Source organism: Pelodiscus sinensis, chromosome 18, assembly GCF_049634645.1.
Source record: "Pelodiscus sinensis isolate JC-2024 chromosome 18, ASM4963464v1, whole genome shotgun sequence".
NCBI classification, from domain to species: domain Eukaryota; kingdom Metazoa; phylum Chordata; order Testudines; family Trionychidae; genus Pelodiscus; species Pelodiscus sinensis.
Genome location: NC_134728.1, coordinates 19,900,965 through 19,917,936, shown reverse-complemented (window position 1 = coordinate 19,917,936; position 16,972 = coordinate 19,900,965). Strand labels below are relative to the sequence as shown.

The window sequence follows — 16,972 nt, the reverse complement described above, 5'->3', positions numbered from 1 at the left end:
GTATAGATTAGGGATGTTAAGTTGTGATTAATTACCTAATCAAGTAGTTGTTGACAGAATTTCCGTTGATAATGGGGGGTGCTTGATACCCTTGCTGCAGCTCTTCAGTTTAAATGTAATAGGAGCCAGGTGCATAGGAAGCCCACCTCCTGCTACATTTAAACTGCAGATCCATAGAGGGGTTAGTTCCGGGGGCGGTGCTAGCCGGGACCACTGCAGCTCTGCCTCCCCAACCTCCCTCCATCCCACACAGGGGAGATAGTGCTGGGGGTAACCAGCTTTTAAGACGGCTCCCCCCCAGCGACGGCTCCTGCTTCCTCCCCCACCTTGCTGCCTCTGACACACAGGCAGCAAGTGGGGGGGGGGGGCTGGGGAAGGAAGCAAGTAGTTGACTTGACTACCTCATAAGCCTATGCTTATCGGGTGGTCAACTACTCCCTTGCATCCCTAATAGAGATAATGGGGCTGGCATGAGCTGGGACTGTTGCAGCTCTGCAACCCCCTCTATTTCCCCTCTCCCCTGCGGAAACAGTGCTGGGGAGGAGGGCCGGGGGAGAACTGCCTTTTAAGCCAGCTCCCCCCAGCACCATCTCCTGCTTCCCCCTCCCCCGCTGCCTCTGACAGAGACAGCGGGGGGGGGGGGGGGGAGAAGAGTGAATAGTTGACTTGACTACCCAATAAGTATATGCTTATCAGATAGTCGACTACTGCCTTACATCCCTAAGAGATATATCTATGTTCTAACTACTTGTGGTAGGCTGTACATGGAGGACCCAGAAAGTTGATTCCTCAGTTCATCTGAGCCCAAATCCGGCAGCATTCAGGAAGAAAAGAAAGCCATTGTTTATCTACTTTGATCAGAGAAAAATTTGGTATGTTGCTAATTGTGAGCAATATCTGATTTCTGCTTGCCTCCCTGGAGGGAATTTTGATGGCTTCATCACTGTTTTGAAACTATGACATTTTTGTAAGATGTTCATTCATTTTGCAAGTATCAGAGAGCGCAGCACAACAATACAACTAATTGGCTAGTGGTAATATTTTTGTCATAAGGCTTTTTTCACTGCCTACTGTTGTGAAAAGGCTTTGACCTACTTAACCAATTTACAAGAAAAACCATCAAATATGAAGTGACTGTGGCTTAATCTGTTAGTTGGCATGAATTCCACCTTAGAGAGAGACTATAGCAAAGAAGAACACAGGAACGGTCAGACCAAAGGTCCATCTAGCCCAGCACCCTGTCTTCCAACAGTGGCCAGTGCCAGAGGCTTCAGAGGGAAACAGAACAGGCCAATTTATTGTACAATCTCTTCACTGTTCTCCAGTCCCAGCTCCTTCCAGTGAGAGCTTTAGGAAGACTTCTAAGTAAGTGGTTGCATCTCTGGCCATCCTGGCTAGAACTCAGTTATGCTTCTGGCCTTCAAACATCCCCTGGCAATGACTTCCACAGATCGACTATGCATTGTGTGAAGCAGCATTGCCTTCTGTTTGTTTTAATCCTACGGTTTCATGGGTGACCCTGGTTTTTGTGGTAGGTGTAAGGGTAAACAACACTTCCTTATTCATTTTCTCTCTACCATTCAAGATTGTATAGACCTTTATCAAAAATCCCGTTTAGTCATCTCTTTCCCAGCAGACAGATAAAACTGTTCACCATAACTGATATCTAACAGGCATATAAAATACAGTAACTTACATTTTTATTGAGAACGGTATCCAAACATGTAAAGAACGCTTCCAACTATTGCATGTTAAGACAGAGAGAGAGAGAGACTGGCTGCAGGAGCCATGCTTATAACAGTGTGTAAACACAGCTGTAGTGTAGACAATTCTCAGACCCCATAGTAAGAAGTGAATGAAGTGGGTCTCCTTAGTTGCATGTTCCTTGAAGAGAATCTTTAGTCCTAAAATTAATCTTTGAGGCATAAAACTGGGATTATTCATAGTGTCTGTCAGTCTTCTGCCATATAGTGCTGTCAACTAATTCTAGCACAGAGCAACATGCTTAAACTAACCAAGCATTTAAAAAGGACTCAAGCATTCCGTCTTAAGAGTTTTGCACTGCTGCCCATTGCAGTGATATCTGGCAATAGTAAGATCCCTAGTGGATTTCATGGAGATCTAGTTCTATTCCTTTTTTCAGGGTATAAAACCTCCTTTGGGTGCAGCAATTTTTTGTATTTGCTTGGGATCTTATTTATTTTAACTCTTTTCAGAAGGGCAGGTAGTAATCTATGATATCCTGGGATTTAGCTAATCTGGGTCTGCATTTGTGACCATGCTGAATCAGAAAAACAAACTAACACATTACTGTCCGAGTGGCAGGTGCCCAGTAGGCAAAGGATGCTGAAGCATTGCTCGTGTCCTCGTTACTTATTTTCTCTCATATACATTTCCTGGGGATTTTTCTCCAAGTAAGAAACAATCACTGATGTCTGAGGCCCTTGCCCCTGCAATCCCTTTCTCTCTGCTGCAGTAATCTCTCAAGTGCCTGAACCTGATCACCCTTCTATAGGACACACTGTCCACAGACTCCCAGTATAAAACAGAGCTCAAATTACAATCCACCCATTGACAATGACACTTGAACAGTTTCCTATGTCAACGCTTACCATCAAAACTCTCCAAATCTTGTCAGCTATGCCCAGAGTTCCTCACCACCATATGGTAATATTTCCACCACTAACTGCTCAATGTTTGAGATTTGTCAAAATGATACATTATACAATTAAACTGTATCAAGCACATTGGACCACAACAAGTGAGACATTATACAGGGAAGGACAACAGGTTAAGAGCAATATGTACAACCACACCTTAGTAACAGTTGTGTTACTTTGAACTCTTTTTATTGCACTGCTGTTTATTAAGAGAAAATGTCTAAACACTGGGGAGAAAAGAGAAAGTGCATTTAACAATCTTGCTACAATGAAAAAAACAACTTCCTTTTATTTTAACATAACCAGTTGATGAGTTTGGAGCAAGCATCTGTTATCTATCACCAGTTTGGGGAAGTAAACCCAAAGTGAATTACAAGTCTCTATTAAACAGAAAGGGCTTTTTAACCCAATGTTTTAGTGCCTCTGCATTTTCCAGGTTCAGACAAACGACACTCCAAATGCAAGACCATGTTTAAAGAAAAGGCTAGAGAAAGATACTTCTCAAATACAGAAGGCACTACACAATTCCAGTGTGAAGGCCTTAGTTTCCTAAGTATTAAGGTCAAAATAGCAATAATCCTGAAAGAGAACCAAAAAGGTGCGAGAGATTTCATACTCAAATTCTCAAGATAAACAATCATTTTCTGAAAGCACTGATATTATTTTGAACTGAGCACTACTGTTAATTGGAGGATGCAAGCATAGAATTGGAGACAAAACTGGAAAAACCTATATTCAGAACTTTGGGAAGAGACTGAAGTGGATACAGCTGCGCAATTCTTTTCTTTATTGCACAGTTAAAGCCAGTACCATTGCATTTTTGTGATTTTAATCATGTATGCTTTATGGTCTTTACTGAAGTTATTAGCAAGACACTGAAATAAGACATGTACTAAGGTAACGAAAAAGTGTCCTATAATCCTCAATTTAACCTGCTATCCTGAGTAGTCTTCCCGAAAGTCAATAAAAACAGACTGCGGTATCAGTTGGGAGCTTATATGAAATGGGTGCTCTTTGGGCCTCTGTAACTGTCTCTCACAACCAATCCATGGTCATAGTGCCATTCAGTTTGCCATGAAGCATAACTATTAACTGCCATTGTGTATTATATGGTATTTTTTCCAATAATCCTTTCCAAGCCAGGAAGGGGACAGCAAAACCTAGAGTTCAGGAAGTTCTGAACAACATAAAATCCACAGGCTTCTTGGGGTAGAGGAAAACCCATTCCATTTATATTCTTACGTGAGCTGGGAAGGCAGATTTTATTCAAACATATGCACACATGCAGAGAGGAGTATTTTGTTCAAGCACCAAGAAGATTAGAGGTTGGGTGTGTTCCATATCACACTGTACAAGCTCTAGCTTGCAGGATGCTAAGGACAGTAGACAGCTTCATGAGTAAGGACATTTTGTCAAGATCAGGGAAGGGCGTAGCTACCCACAGTTCAGAAGGAAAAAGGGTAAATACACACCCAAATCCTAAGAACTTCAGATTCGCCGTGGATACCTGACAAGTAAGGATGTTAAAATGCGGTTATATGGCTAATCGTGAAGTTGATACAATGTGTATCAACTACACAGTTAGTTGACAGGACAGCTCTACAGAGCCAGGGCAGAGGTAGCTCCAGGAGCTGAGACTGAGCAATCCCAGCTCCCAGCTCCAGGAGCCACCTAGCACTGCAGCTTTGCATTTTAAATGTTGTAAGAGCTGCTGGGCTCTTACTACATTTAAAATGCAGAGATGCAGCATTCCAGACCAACCCAAGCTGGGACTTCTTGGTCCCAGCTCACACTGAGTCCAGCAGCCCCTGTTTGCAGCGGCCAGCCCTGTCCACCATGAACAGGGGTTGCTTCAGCACCAGCCCCAGTCTGCAGCAGCCAGGGCTGGCTGCAGCCATGGGCTGCTGCCGGAGCAACCCAAGTGCAGCAAGCTCAGTCCGCAAGCAGTGGCAGCAGCCCCTGTCTGGGGGGAGAGGGAGGCAAAGCTCGCTGCTGGGACCCCCACGGACAGGAACTGCTGCCAGAGACGCCTCTGCCCACGGCAAGCCTTGACCTGCCAGAGGCAGAGGCTGCTTTGCAGCAGCCTCCCCTACCTCCCACCCACTGCTTCTGATAGAGGCAGCTGGGGTGGGGAGGGAGGGGAGTGAAGTCAATACTTCAGTCAACAACCCAATAAGCATAAGCGAACTCACTAACTACTCACTAACATCCCTACTGACAAGTCTGACTGTTTCTTACAGAACTGGATCAGGACACTGCTTCCCACATCTCCCATTGGCTGGGAACAGCCATCTACAGCCAACAGGAGCTGCAAGCGACTTTATTTACCTGTGGGCTGCCAGGGGCTAACCATGGTGAACTGGGTCCAGCACCTGCGGAGCTTATTGTCCACCAATGATCTAGCCTGACCTGTCTAAAACAAAGCCCATAGAACCTAATCAAAATAATTCCTGGAGCATCTCTTTTAGAAAAACATCCGACCTTGATTTAAAAATTCACCGAAACAGAAGTGTACCATAACCTTTGGTCACTTCTTGCAACAGTGAATTACCAGAAAGGTATTTCCAAAATAGATTAAAGAAAAGCCAATGCCAGTTATCTAGCTCTTCTGCCTTTGATGGGAATGGTCAACAGGCCAACTTACAAACAAGCTTAAAGATCAGCAAGGAAGGGTCAACAGTCCATTAATTAAGGAGAATGTCAACCCAGAAGCCTAAATATGCCAACTGAAACCTTGTCTACTTCAGGGAAATTTTACAAGCAATTGTTTATTCTAGAGCTATCAATTAACTGCAGTTAACTCAAGCAATTAATGCAAAACAAATTAACCAGATCTTTAAAAATTACATTATTCACAGTTTTAATTGCACCATTAAACAGAATTCCAATTTAAATTTCTAATAAATATTTTGGACATTTTTCTTCATTTTCAAAGTTTTATTTGAGTTACAACATAGAATACAAAGTATACAGTGTTCATATTACCTATTACAAATGTCTGTGCTGTAAAAAGTTATTTTTCAATTCACTTCATACAAGCACAGTAGTGCAATCTCTTTTGTCAAAGTGCAATTTATAAATGTAGATTTTTTTTTAAACATAACTGCACTTTAACAGGTGTGTTGTGAGCAAGATGCGAAAAGTCATTCTTCCGCTCTACTCTGTGCTGGTTAGGCCTCAGTTGGAGTATTGTGTCCAGTTCTGGGCACTGCATTTCAAGAAAGATGTGGAGAAATTGGAGAGGGTCCAAAGAAGAGCAACACGAATGATTAAAGGTCTAGAGAACATGACCTATGAAGGAAGGCTGAAAGAATTCGGTCTGTTTAGTTTAGAAAAGAGAAGATTGAGGGGGGACAAGATAGCAGTTTTCAGGTATCTAAAAGGGTGTTATAAGGAAGAGGGAGAAAACTTGTTCATCTTGGCCTCTGAGGATAGGACAAGAAGCAATGGGCTTAAACTGCAGCAAGGGAGGTTTAGGTTGGACATTAGGAAAAAGTTCCTTACTCTCAGGGTGGTTAAACACTGGAATAAATTGGGAGGTTGTGGAATCTCCATCTGTGGAAATATCTAAGAGTAGGTTAGATAAATGTCTATCAGGGATGGTCTAGACAGTACTTGGCCCTGCCATGAAGGCAGGGGGTGGGACTTGATGACCTCTTGAGGTCCCTTCCAGTCCTAGTACTCTGAGATTCAAACAAAATGTGAAACTTGAGAGCCTACAAGTCCACCCAGACCAACTTCGTGCACAGCCAAACGCTAAAGCGCACACACTTTTTTTTAAAATCACTTTTAGCGGAGCTAGTGTTCCCACTTCTTATTTACAATGTTACTTTGAAGTGAGAACATAGGCATGGCACTGTTGTAACTAACATTGCAAGGTATTCACATGCCAGATGTGCTATGTATTCATATGCTCCTTCATGCTTTGACTTGTAAACAACTTTTTACAGTGCAAATGTGTAATAAATATAAAGTGAGCTCTGTATATTTTGTATTCTGTATTGTAAATTCAATCAATATAATTGAAAAATGTAGAAAATAGTCAAAAACATTCATAATTTAAATTTGGTATTCTATTATTGTTTAACAATGTGATTAACACTGATTAATCATGCCTATTTCTTTAATTATGATTAATTGTAATTGTCTTTTAATTGTTCGACAGCCATAGCCTTTTCATCCTTGTCTCAATTAAATGTAATTGGAGCAAATCTAACAGACATTGTACCTGCAACCTATATATAAAAGGTCCACCTGTGTGGCTCATACTAATTGAACTGATCAAGAAACAATGGTGGAAAACTGTCACTATCTCTCTTTAGAGCAGTTAAAGCTAAACTGTCAAATTTTCAACAACTTTACTGCATTAGCATATACATAGCTGTGCAGCTAATTTGCCTATCCACTGGTGCCAGTTGAAGGATTTACTGCTCCCCTGTCCTAGCATGAGATAACATCTCTTTTAGAACTAGGAATTCCTTTACCTGTGGTTTTAAAATAAGATAATCTATTAAGTGTTGCTTTAATGTAGAGGACTTGCAGAATGTTGTGGTTTTCTACAAAACTTGATGCAGTAACCAAGGACACTAGTCATTTTAGGATCATTAGTACCAAGGAATAATTATTTTTGTCTCAAGATATGGCATTAATCTAGAACACTTTCACCCTTTCAAGGTTAACAGCTCCTTATTCAAAGTCCAACATTTTTGTGGACTCTCCACATTTAATGTACAAGTCAGTCAAGAGATATGAATAATGATAAGGCTGTACCATGATAAGGCTGATCTGTGTGCATATTTCAACACAAAGTACTTGATCTTGACAGGTCAGGACATGAGGGGAGAAGGGAAACAAAGTTTTCTTTCCTAGGCTATAGTACAATTTTCAATGCCTTGTAACAACCCCCAGCTGCCTTTTGTGATCCCCTTGAAGGACATGATCCATCAGTTAAGGAACTCTAATCTAGAATCATAGGGCCAAGTAAAATTAACCAATTTCATTGCTTATTTTTATGAGGTGATAAAGCAATTAAGGCAAGAGAAAACAGGGATGGTGATTCCTCTAACACTGCAATTAATACTTGCTAACACAGCTAATTCTGAGCTTCAAGAAGTGTAAGAGGTTTGCAGTTTAGATCAGTTGAGATTATGGATGTTAAAATGTGTTTTAGTAAACTTTCAACAAGTACAGATTTACATGCAGGGGATGGAGGAGAGCGGACAGTCCCCTTCCCCACACTTAAAAGCCAGGTCCCTGAGAGTACAGCTCCTGCCTGAGGCCCTCTCTCTGATACAGAGAGGCAGCAGCAGGGCGCGGGAGGGGGGGAGGCTTGCAGGTAACCATGAAGTTTAACGGATGAGTCCAGCCTCATTGGTTAACCATTTACAAGTTTACACTTACACGTCCTTACTTGAAACCAGTAGTACAGTCAACAATGATGCAGGACCACGTAGATGTTGAACAATTTGGCCTATATTGGCTCGAAACTAGTGTAAATACACACACATGCCTCTCTATCCCAAGAGAAATGCCATTATACCAGTATAAGCCCTCTTACACTGACGTAGCTTATTCCTAGGAGTTTAGGGAAACAAGCTAATGCAGCATAAGTTCTCTATATTTGTACAGTCATCCACACATGGAGTTGTACAGACAAAATTATTTCAGTTACAAAAACAACAACAAAAAAACCACCCACCCAATCCTGTAAGGCCTTATTCACCTCTTTTTTTTTTAATTTCCTAGTGTTAACAGTGAAAGCACCAGTGTAGCCTGGTTGAGATATTTTTACTACACACAGAGCCATCCAAGCAGGTAAAGAATCTCAAGTTCTATCTACAGCCACTAGCAGAGTTAGCACTGCTGAATTACAATTTGTCAGCAGAGACACAGCTATAATGGATGTTAGATCTGAACATTTTTTCTTGAAGTGTTTAGACTGGAACCACTAAACACGCTTCCCTTCACAAGTCAAAGCAACTCTACGGACAGAGTCTTCAGAACTGCAAGTAAAACTGATGGGATGGAGTAGCGGCTTGGGGTTTTAAGTCAATGTTGCATAATAAATCTTATTAGCAGAAATAACTATGATCTAATGTAAATAGAAGGATAGTATTTCACACAAAGGAGTTTAGGAAGTACAAGTAGTATATGTGAAACATTGTACACATGAAGTCCAGTTTATAGATGCGGTCTAATGTGTTGTGCATGCATACACTGAGCAATGCCTAGAAGTCACTACCAAAAGTAAGGAGCTTCTCCACTTCCTCTGAAGAAAAGATAAGGAAAATGCAACAAGAACACTGCTCTTGGAAAATAAAAAGCCTTTTTCCCCTAGTTGAAAACTGGGCATTCAAGCCTGAATACTCATAACAAGCAACTTGGAAACATGTGCATGGAAAGTTGATTAGTCTCAGAAAAGACCTCAACAACAAAAGGAATACATCTAAACCTTTCCGTAAGAGGATGTGCTTTCACAACCATCTGCAATGTGTGGTCAAGACTGCAGGTTACTCTTCTCCTATTTTTTTTATTCAAATACAGAAACACTATAGCAACAGAGTAAAATCTCTTAACCGGTACTCAATTAATCAGAAAGATCAATTAACCAAGATTTCTGACATCTTCAATTACAAATCTTCAATCTAGTAACCAGAATTAGTTTACTGCCCTGTATATTATGCAATTGCACATTCTTCTCTCTACTTTTAAGCAAGAGGCAGAAGACAAGCAAGCAAGTTGAAATTAGGGATTTATTACAAAAAGCCATTTCCAAGGTGTGTCAGTCAGACCAATTTCCTGTACCTACAACAAACTGAAGCTGATTACAATGACCCTGAGACACTGCAAGATCCTGAAGTAACTTCTGAATCATCAATGATTAAATGATATTCAGTATAGTTTTAGCATTACATATATTTTAGTGATCTGGGGATATCCTATGGACGCTGCTCATAGTGATATGTAGTGTCATAAGATAACCTACTGTTTAGAAAACTTTACCTGCATACACCTTAGTGTTTCAAGAAACCAACTATTCTTCAGTGTAATACTATTACTGGACTGGTGAATACCTGTATACTATTTTATTCTTTATTCCTTTTATTGCACTCTATTTATTTGAATAGTAACCAAAATATTAACCAGCACTCCCCAATCTCCCAGTATTCTGGGTACCGGAGCTTTTACTGTGCAAAGATGTATTCAATAAACATTCAGCAGATTGGCCCCTCCTTTTATATTCCTTATCTGACTGGCTGCAAGATCTGTGCCACTCTCTCCTGACTGAGGCATCCAACACTGGCTAGAACTAGGACAGTCACTTCTCCAGGTTCTCCACAGAGTAAGAGAAAACAGACCTAGCTCATTCCTTTGCTAAAGAAATCCTTATATGGTTCAAATATTGCTAGGGTTACAGAATAAAAAAAGTTTACAACAATTTTACGTCACTCCCCATGCAGCATAGCTATTAAGAACTACAAAACAGTTACTTAAGAAGAGACAGAGCAATCTTAACTTTCCCCAAGCCCCTCTCATCACTTCAGACTCTCCACAAATAAAAGCTAGATAGTGCCTCTAATAGTTTCCATGCTGTTAGTTTAGGAAGGCATAACTTATCAGTGAATGTAGAACTCCCTCTCTTAAGAGCATCAGATCTACAGTAGTTGCCAAGTCAAGGAAATCATGTGCATACAGAACTTTCAGATTGTAGTGCAGATTTCCACAGTGGATACAATACAGGCCACCACTGCTATCTGAACCACAAGTAAAAATAAGGTTTTAGAAAAAGACAGAAGATTAAAGGATTTGGATGTAACTTGTACATTTTTGGTATAACTTTTGAAGAGAATACAGGATAGCTTTGTTCCATGAGGGTGAGGGAAATCTGCCATTAAGCCCCACAATACATTTTTGCCAATGTATATGGGATTAAAATTCTTGTCTTTGACAAAAAGTTAAAGTATTTTCCCCAGGACTCAAATGGTGAACCCATGAAACTTACAAGTACCAGGAGGAGTTTCCATCATGGTATGTTCTCTGAAACAAAAAACAGGACTATGCACTTTAAAGACTAACAAGATGGTTTATTAGATGATGAGCTTTTGTGGGCCAGACCCACTTCCTCAGATCAAACTGTGGAAGAAAATAGGCATGACCATATATACCAAAGGGATACAATAAAAAAAGTGAACACACATAAAAAGGACAAATCAAATTTCAGAACAGAGGGGGAGGGAGGAGGAGTGTTCTGAAATTTGATTTGTCCTTTTTATATGTGTTCACTTTCTTTGATTGTATCCCTTTGATTGTGAGATGATCTAGAACTTTAGAACTGTTCACTGGCAGATGCACATGGCAGAGAGGAGCACCTTAATAGTTTTGCAGCCTTGCATTTTCCAAGTCCAATAATACTCCAGAATAGATTATGCTAGATTTACTCAGCATTGCTCAGGTCTTTAACTCAAGTTTTGTTTATCTTCATTTAAATCTTCATTTTGGGATGGGGCTAGAGATGAGGGGTTCAGTATGCAGGCTGCCCTAGGCAGAGGACACAATCCCAGCCCTCCTCAGCACAGCACGTGAGGCCAGGTGAGAAGTGCCTGACCATGTCCACTGCAATGGAAGCAGGCACAGCCAGGGGAGGGGTGCAAGTCCCTCTACTAAGAGAGACAGACAGACATTTTCTAAAATATATAGTAGCCTGTAGGGATATAAAATCCCATTTAATCAGTTAACCAGTTAAACATAACATTTAACCAGTTAACCACTTGCTTGGGATCCCATGGTGTGGTGGGCCCAGCTGAGCTGTAGCACCCCCTTCCCTGCTTGCAGCAGATTTGACTGGACTGCCCAGCTGCACCCTCAGCATCACACTGCAGGTGAGCAGGGAACTGTTCTGTCCAGTCCAACAGTTAACCTGTTAATCTCTGATTTCCCAAGTAGTCAGCTGTCCCTTTCTTCACCCCTGCCCCTTGCTCGCCCAATAGGGTTATAGCTGTCTTGGTACCCATTTCAGTCCCCTTGCTGCCCCTATGGTCATTTTGCAGTATAACTCCCTCCTACCAGACCTCTCCCTTTCCATGTTATAAGAAAACAATCGAATTCCACTCACATCCCATTATCCTGGCACAGCCATACCGGACCTTGCTTTAAGTATGAAAAGAGGAAACTGCATACCAAGTTTGGTGGTCCTAGTTCTTACTGTTTAAGAGGAGTTCTTGAACAGACTCACAGACAGACATTTCTAAAATATATAGTAAGATTATGACTGCAGCCATTCATGTAAGCGAAAGATTATCAAATGCTCATAAAGAAAACCTTTTCTACTTCAGAAAGTAATATTTCAGAATTTTCTTTTAATATACTGCAGCAGGATCTCCTACATCTCTGAAGACTGTTCATTCAGAACTAGCTAAAGGTCCACGATTCCAGAGTGGGAAGAAAACACCATTTTACTGAGACAGCAGCATGAGGATCCCAATAAGAGCAACAAATGTTCCCTTTACAGATGTAAGATATCTAAATACTTCAAGGGTCATGCTGGAGCAACAGTACAATATGGAAGTCTAGCAAAACTTGTCCCTGATCTCACAAAGCATGCAATTAAACTCTGGTGTACTTTACTAGTCATAACATTTTGGTGTGTGGTTGCCCATTCTACCACACGTGTGATGTGCTCTATGGATTACTAGCAAGAGGGAAGTAAGTCTTAGTTTCTTAAAACTTCACACAAACATTTTAAAAATTAGAATGTTTCTGTGGGAAGGAGTTTAAATCATTAACATTGTTTTGATAATGCTTAACTAATTCACAATGAACTCCCCAACAGGAAATCAGTAGCCTCGGCATTTAACCCATAATGCGCCATAAATGAGAGCCCAGTCTCAATTAGAGTTCAGAAAGTGGAAGAGAAATAAATGCATGCTTGGAAAACTATGTATTTACTAGCCCATCCTATAGAAAGGTGGATTGATAATCGTTCAGAATATATTTTTCATTTGTCAAAAATAATTTGTCCTAGATGAGGAAAAGCATAATTTTATAAGGCTGGAATAATGCATAATTACAGGTTTTTATATGGATGGGCTCCTTTTGATTTCTATATTCTGTTAACTAAAAATGCATGATCTACTTATAAACCAACTGAAGCAATATTTTTCATCGCTGCAATTAAACTGCATGCAAACCAAAAATAATAAATTAACAATTGAACAATTTTGTGTTCATATTAATCTAGGCTCTATTAGGCATTGGAAATCTCCGAGATTTAATTTACAGATATTAAATATAATATACACAGGGAATCTCTCTCTTCTTCCTGTTTTCATATCACACCAACAGGACCTAAAACCCTAAAAGGATCAGTTCTGCACATTAGAAACAGTGGGTGTTCTAAAGAGCTGAAAATACTAACATTATATAACTGATCTCTATAGAAGGAAAAGCTTGACCATCTACCCAGGACACTCTCAGAACTGCTAGTTAAATACACTAATTGCCCTTCATTTCTACCATATGATCTCAAGCTGTTCATATTAGAAGGTGAGAACACTATGAGTTTTCAGTTGTATATCAATATTTTACACTGGACAGCAGAACCAAATTATCCACAAACAGGATAACACAAGAAAACAACCTGATTCCTCTGTTCAGCTAAGGTTTAACAGGATGTGGTACAGTCTCTGAAGAAGAAAAAAACTTCCCCAAACTATACCTATTATACTTTGCATGAGATTAGAAACTAAACATGCCAAACTGATCAACCCAAGAACATTGGTAATCCAGCATTCTTGATGTTTTTTTAAAAGGCAGATACCATTTTCATGACTCGGTAGTTGGCAGTAAGACACCTAGTCACCGGACTGAATAGGTCATGGCCAAATAGCACAGCCTAAGTGCCTCTGAAGATAGTAGCTATTCGGTTGACTGCAGTTTGAAAGGGGAAATGGTGCAATTGCCCATTGGCTTTACCAACTTGCTTCCCCTTCTAATTCTCTCCCCTGCTTCCTGGCACCGGGGGATACAACGGACATAGCGATTGTGCCATTTCCCCATTAAAACAAGGCAGGCTGGAGAATGAATTAATGAGCATTTCCTGCTTCCCCTGCCTTCTCCCCGTTACCTAACCCCGGTGAAAACGGCAGGGGCAGAAACCGCCTTCTGCAGTCTTTCCCCAAGACGTCTAGAGACTGGAGAGGAGGGGCGGGGGGAGCCCTGGCGCCGCTTGCCAGCGGAACAGCCGGGCAGGGGAGCAGGATTCCCGCCCCGGCCTGGCCGCTGGGGCGCAGGTGGAACGTGCCTCTGGCCCGGGGCCCAGGCTGGGCTCTCTGGAAGTTTCTGGCTGGCGCGGATCATGCGGGGCTGGCACCGGTTCCGGGAGGGGGGGGGGAGCCACACACCAGCCCCCCGCCCGCCGCTCGGCGCCGCGCCCCGCCCGCCCGCCCGCCCGCCCGCCCGCCGCAGCCCCCCGCGGCCTCTCACCGATGCCGGGCGCCACATAGACGAAGTAGAGGAAGGAGGAGGAGAGCGAGAAGAGGAAGAGCGCGGCCAGCAGCGAGCGCCGGGGCAGCAGCCGCCAGGCCCCCCGGGCGCCTTGGGGCCACCGCATGGCCCCCGATCCGCTCCGCCCGCCGGAGCCCAGCGCCGCTCACAGGCGGGGAGGGGGCGGCTGCGCGCTCTACCGCCGATCGGCCGCCGCCAGCTCCCAGCCCCGCCGCATGAATGAGGAGCCGGCTGCGCTCCCACAGCGGAACGGCCGGCGCGCGGGGCGGGCGGGGCCCGAGGGGGAGGAGGCGGAGCAGGGGCCGTCTGCAAACTCCTCTCTGGCCATAGGGCAGAATAGGGACCCGCCGCCAACTGCCCTCCGCCCACACTGCGGAATAGGGACCCGCCGCCAACTGCCCTCCGCTCACACTGCGGAATAGGGACCCGCCGCCAACTGCCCTCCGCCCTCACTGCGGAATAGGGACCCGCCGCCAACTGCCCTCCGCCCACACTGCGGAATAGGGACCTGTCACAAATTCTTCTCCACTCACACTGCAAAATAGGGACCCACAGAAAACTCTCCTCTGCTCATACTACAGACCAGGTGCCTGACATTAACTCCTCTCTGCCCACACTGCAGAATAGGGGCTAGACGCAAACTTCCCTCTGGTCACACTGCAGACTAGGGACCAGCCACAAACTGCTCTCCACCCACACTGCAGAATAGGGACCCGCCACGAACTGCTCTCCACCCACACTGCAGACTAGGGACCAGCCACAAACTGCTCTCCACCCACACTGCAGAATAGGGACCCGCCACAAACTACCCTCGGGCCACACTGTAAATAGGGGCCTGTCACAAATTCTCCTCCACTCTCACTGCAAAATAGGGACCCATTGCAAACTCTCCTATGTTCATACTGCAGAACAGGGACCCATCACAAACTGCTTTCTGTCCACAATACACAATAGGGACTCACTGCAAACTCCCTCCACTCACATTGCAGAATAGGGACCTGCCACAAACTCGCCTCAGCCTACACCGCAAAATGAAGAGGGACCATCTGAAAAGTCTCTTCTACCTACACTGTACTGGGAACCATTGGCAAACTCCCCTTGTTTCATATTGAAACACGCAGGTGGTGTGCACACATTAGTCTCAGTTTACACCGCAGAACTTGGGGACTACCTGAAAACTCCCTTTTGTAGCACTCTGAGAATACCGTAGTTTTAAAACAAGGGGCCATCACTTTGCAGCACTTAAAACTGAACTGCAAGGGCATCTGCTACGTATTCTCCACTATCATTCCAGCATCCACAGAATCCCAAGTCCCCCTCCCGTGCTCTTGCTGCAGCTAGAGGGTCTACAGTACACATTACACTATGTTCACACTACAGCATTCAGGAATTATCTGCGAACCCATCCTTTCCAGTTCAGTCCCTACGCACCCTCTGCCAGTTCTCTGCTGTTCCCTTTCCACTCACATTGACCCAGGGAGCCTCTGAAAAGTATCCACAAGAGGAGTGTCTTCTCCTCTTGGCTTTTACACTGTTACACCCATGTAATGTTTACAAACATCCATAAACTATCCTCTTCCACTCACACTAAACGGGATGACAATTGCCCTCTCACAGTACAGCATCTTCATATTTCCTTTCAAATCTACTCACGTGCTCTTCGCCTTTATATTACATTGGTTTGTGTACACATGACAATTAATCCAGAATAAAATAGAATGTGAATTTAAAGCAAATTAACTATTAGCCATTCCTGATTACTTTCTGTTAATGTCTGGTCAGGGTTCAGGAGTGCAAGCCAGAGCAGTGAGGGGTTGTATCACCACTTGTCCTGCAACCCTGAGTGCCTTTATGGTGCTTGCTGCAGGACCTCCCAGCCTGGGCTACTCACAGTCTACAAAAGAGTCGGCAATAATTTTTTATGGGGGGCACTCCAAGATTTTGGAGGGCCAAACTTTTCTATGCAGGAGGTGTGGGGTCTGGGACAAAGGCTGGGTGCAGAAGGGACTTGGGGTAGAGGATTGAGATGCAGGAGAGAGTGTGGGGTCTGAGAGGACATGAGTGAAGGGTTGTGATCTGGGGCAGTGGTTTGGGATGCAGGGTCCAGGAGAGGGTATGGGTGCAGAAGAAGATTCTGGCCTGAGGACAGGGTATAGGAGCAGGTACAGAGTCTGGGAGGGAGTTGTGACCTGGGGGAGAATTGGAGGGGAGTGCAGAGGTTTTGGATGGTGACCTGAGGCAGGAGGGGGTGGTAACCCGGGCCAAGGAGTTGGGGTGAAGAAGGGGTGGGTGCCGGAGGCAGGCTGTGGATGGGAGGCACTTACCTAGGAGGCTCCTGACCAGCAGCCCTGCAGAACTAAGGCCAGCTCCCTGCCTACTGCAGTTCCAGGCTGCTCAACATGGCTCACTGCTCCTTGTGGCCTCTGCTCCAGGTGCTGGGAGGGGGAGTTCCCATTGGCCAGCTTCTGTGAAACTTCCCCCTTCCCCTGATGCCTGTGCGGAGAACCACAAGGAACAGCCAGCCGCTTTAAGCTGTGTGGGACTGCTCTGAAATAGCAGGCTGCTCTGTGCCTGAGGGTCCCAGCAGGGCAGCCTGTGGGCCAGGCTAGGTCCAGTGGGTTGGTGGGCTGGATTCAGCCTGTAGCCATATCTTGCCTGCTCCTAGTCTACACCACTCCATCTAGCCAGCAGCAAATTTTTACAGAGACTCTCACTTTCAAAAATTGGTTTCACTTGTCTACAGTTTCATTTTCTATTGCAGTTAAATTAGGCATAAAAAGAAGTAATGAAAAAATTAAAGGAAATAACAG

At 43.7% G+C, this 16,972-nt stretch overlaps 1 protein-coding gene across 1 annotated transcript in view; it reads right to left on the bottom strand.

Annotated features, from left to right (window-relative positions):
* Positions 1 to 14,524, bottom strand: part of B4GALT5 (beta-1,4-galactosyltransferase 5) — a 75,484-nt gene extending 60,960 nt beyond the window's left edge. The window contains exon 1 of the mRNA XM_075901224.1: positions 14,142 to 14,524. Within this exon, the coding sequence (XP_075757339.1) occupies positions 14,142 to 14,268 (127 nt within the window). The 5' untranslated portion in view covers positions 14,269 to 14,524. The remainder of the gene's footprint in view (positions 1 to 14,141) is intronic.
* Positions 14,525 to 16,972: the final 2,448 nt, after the last annotated feature.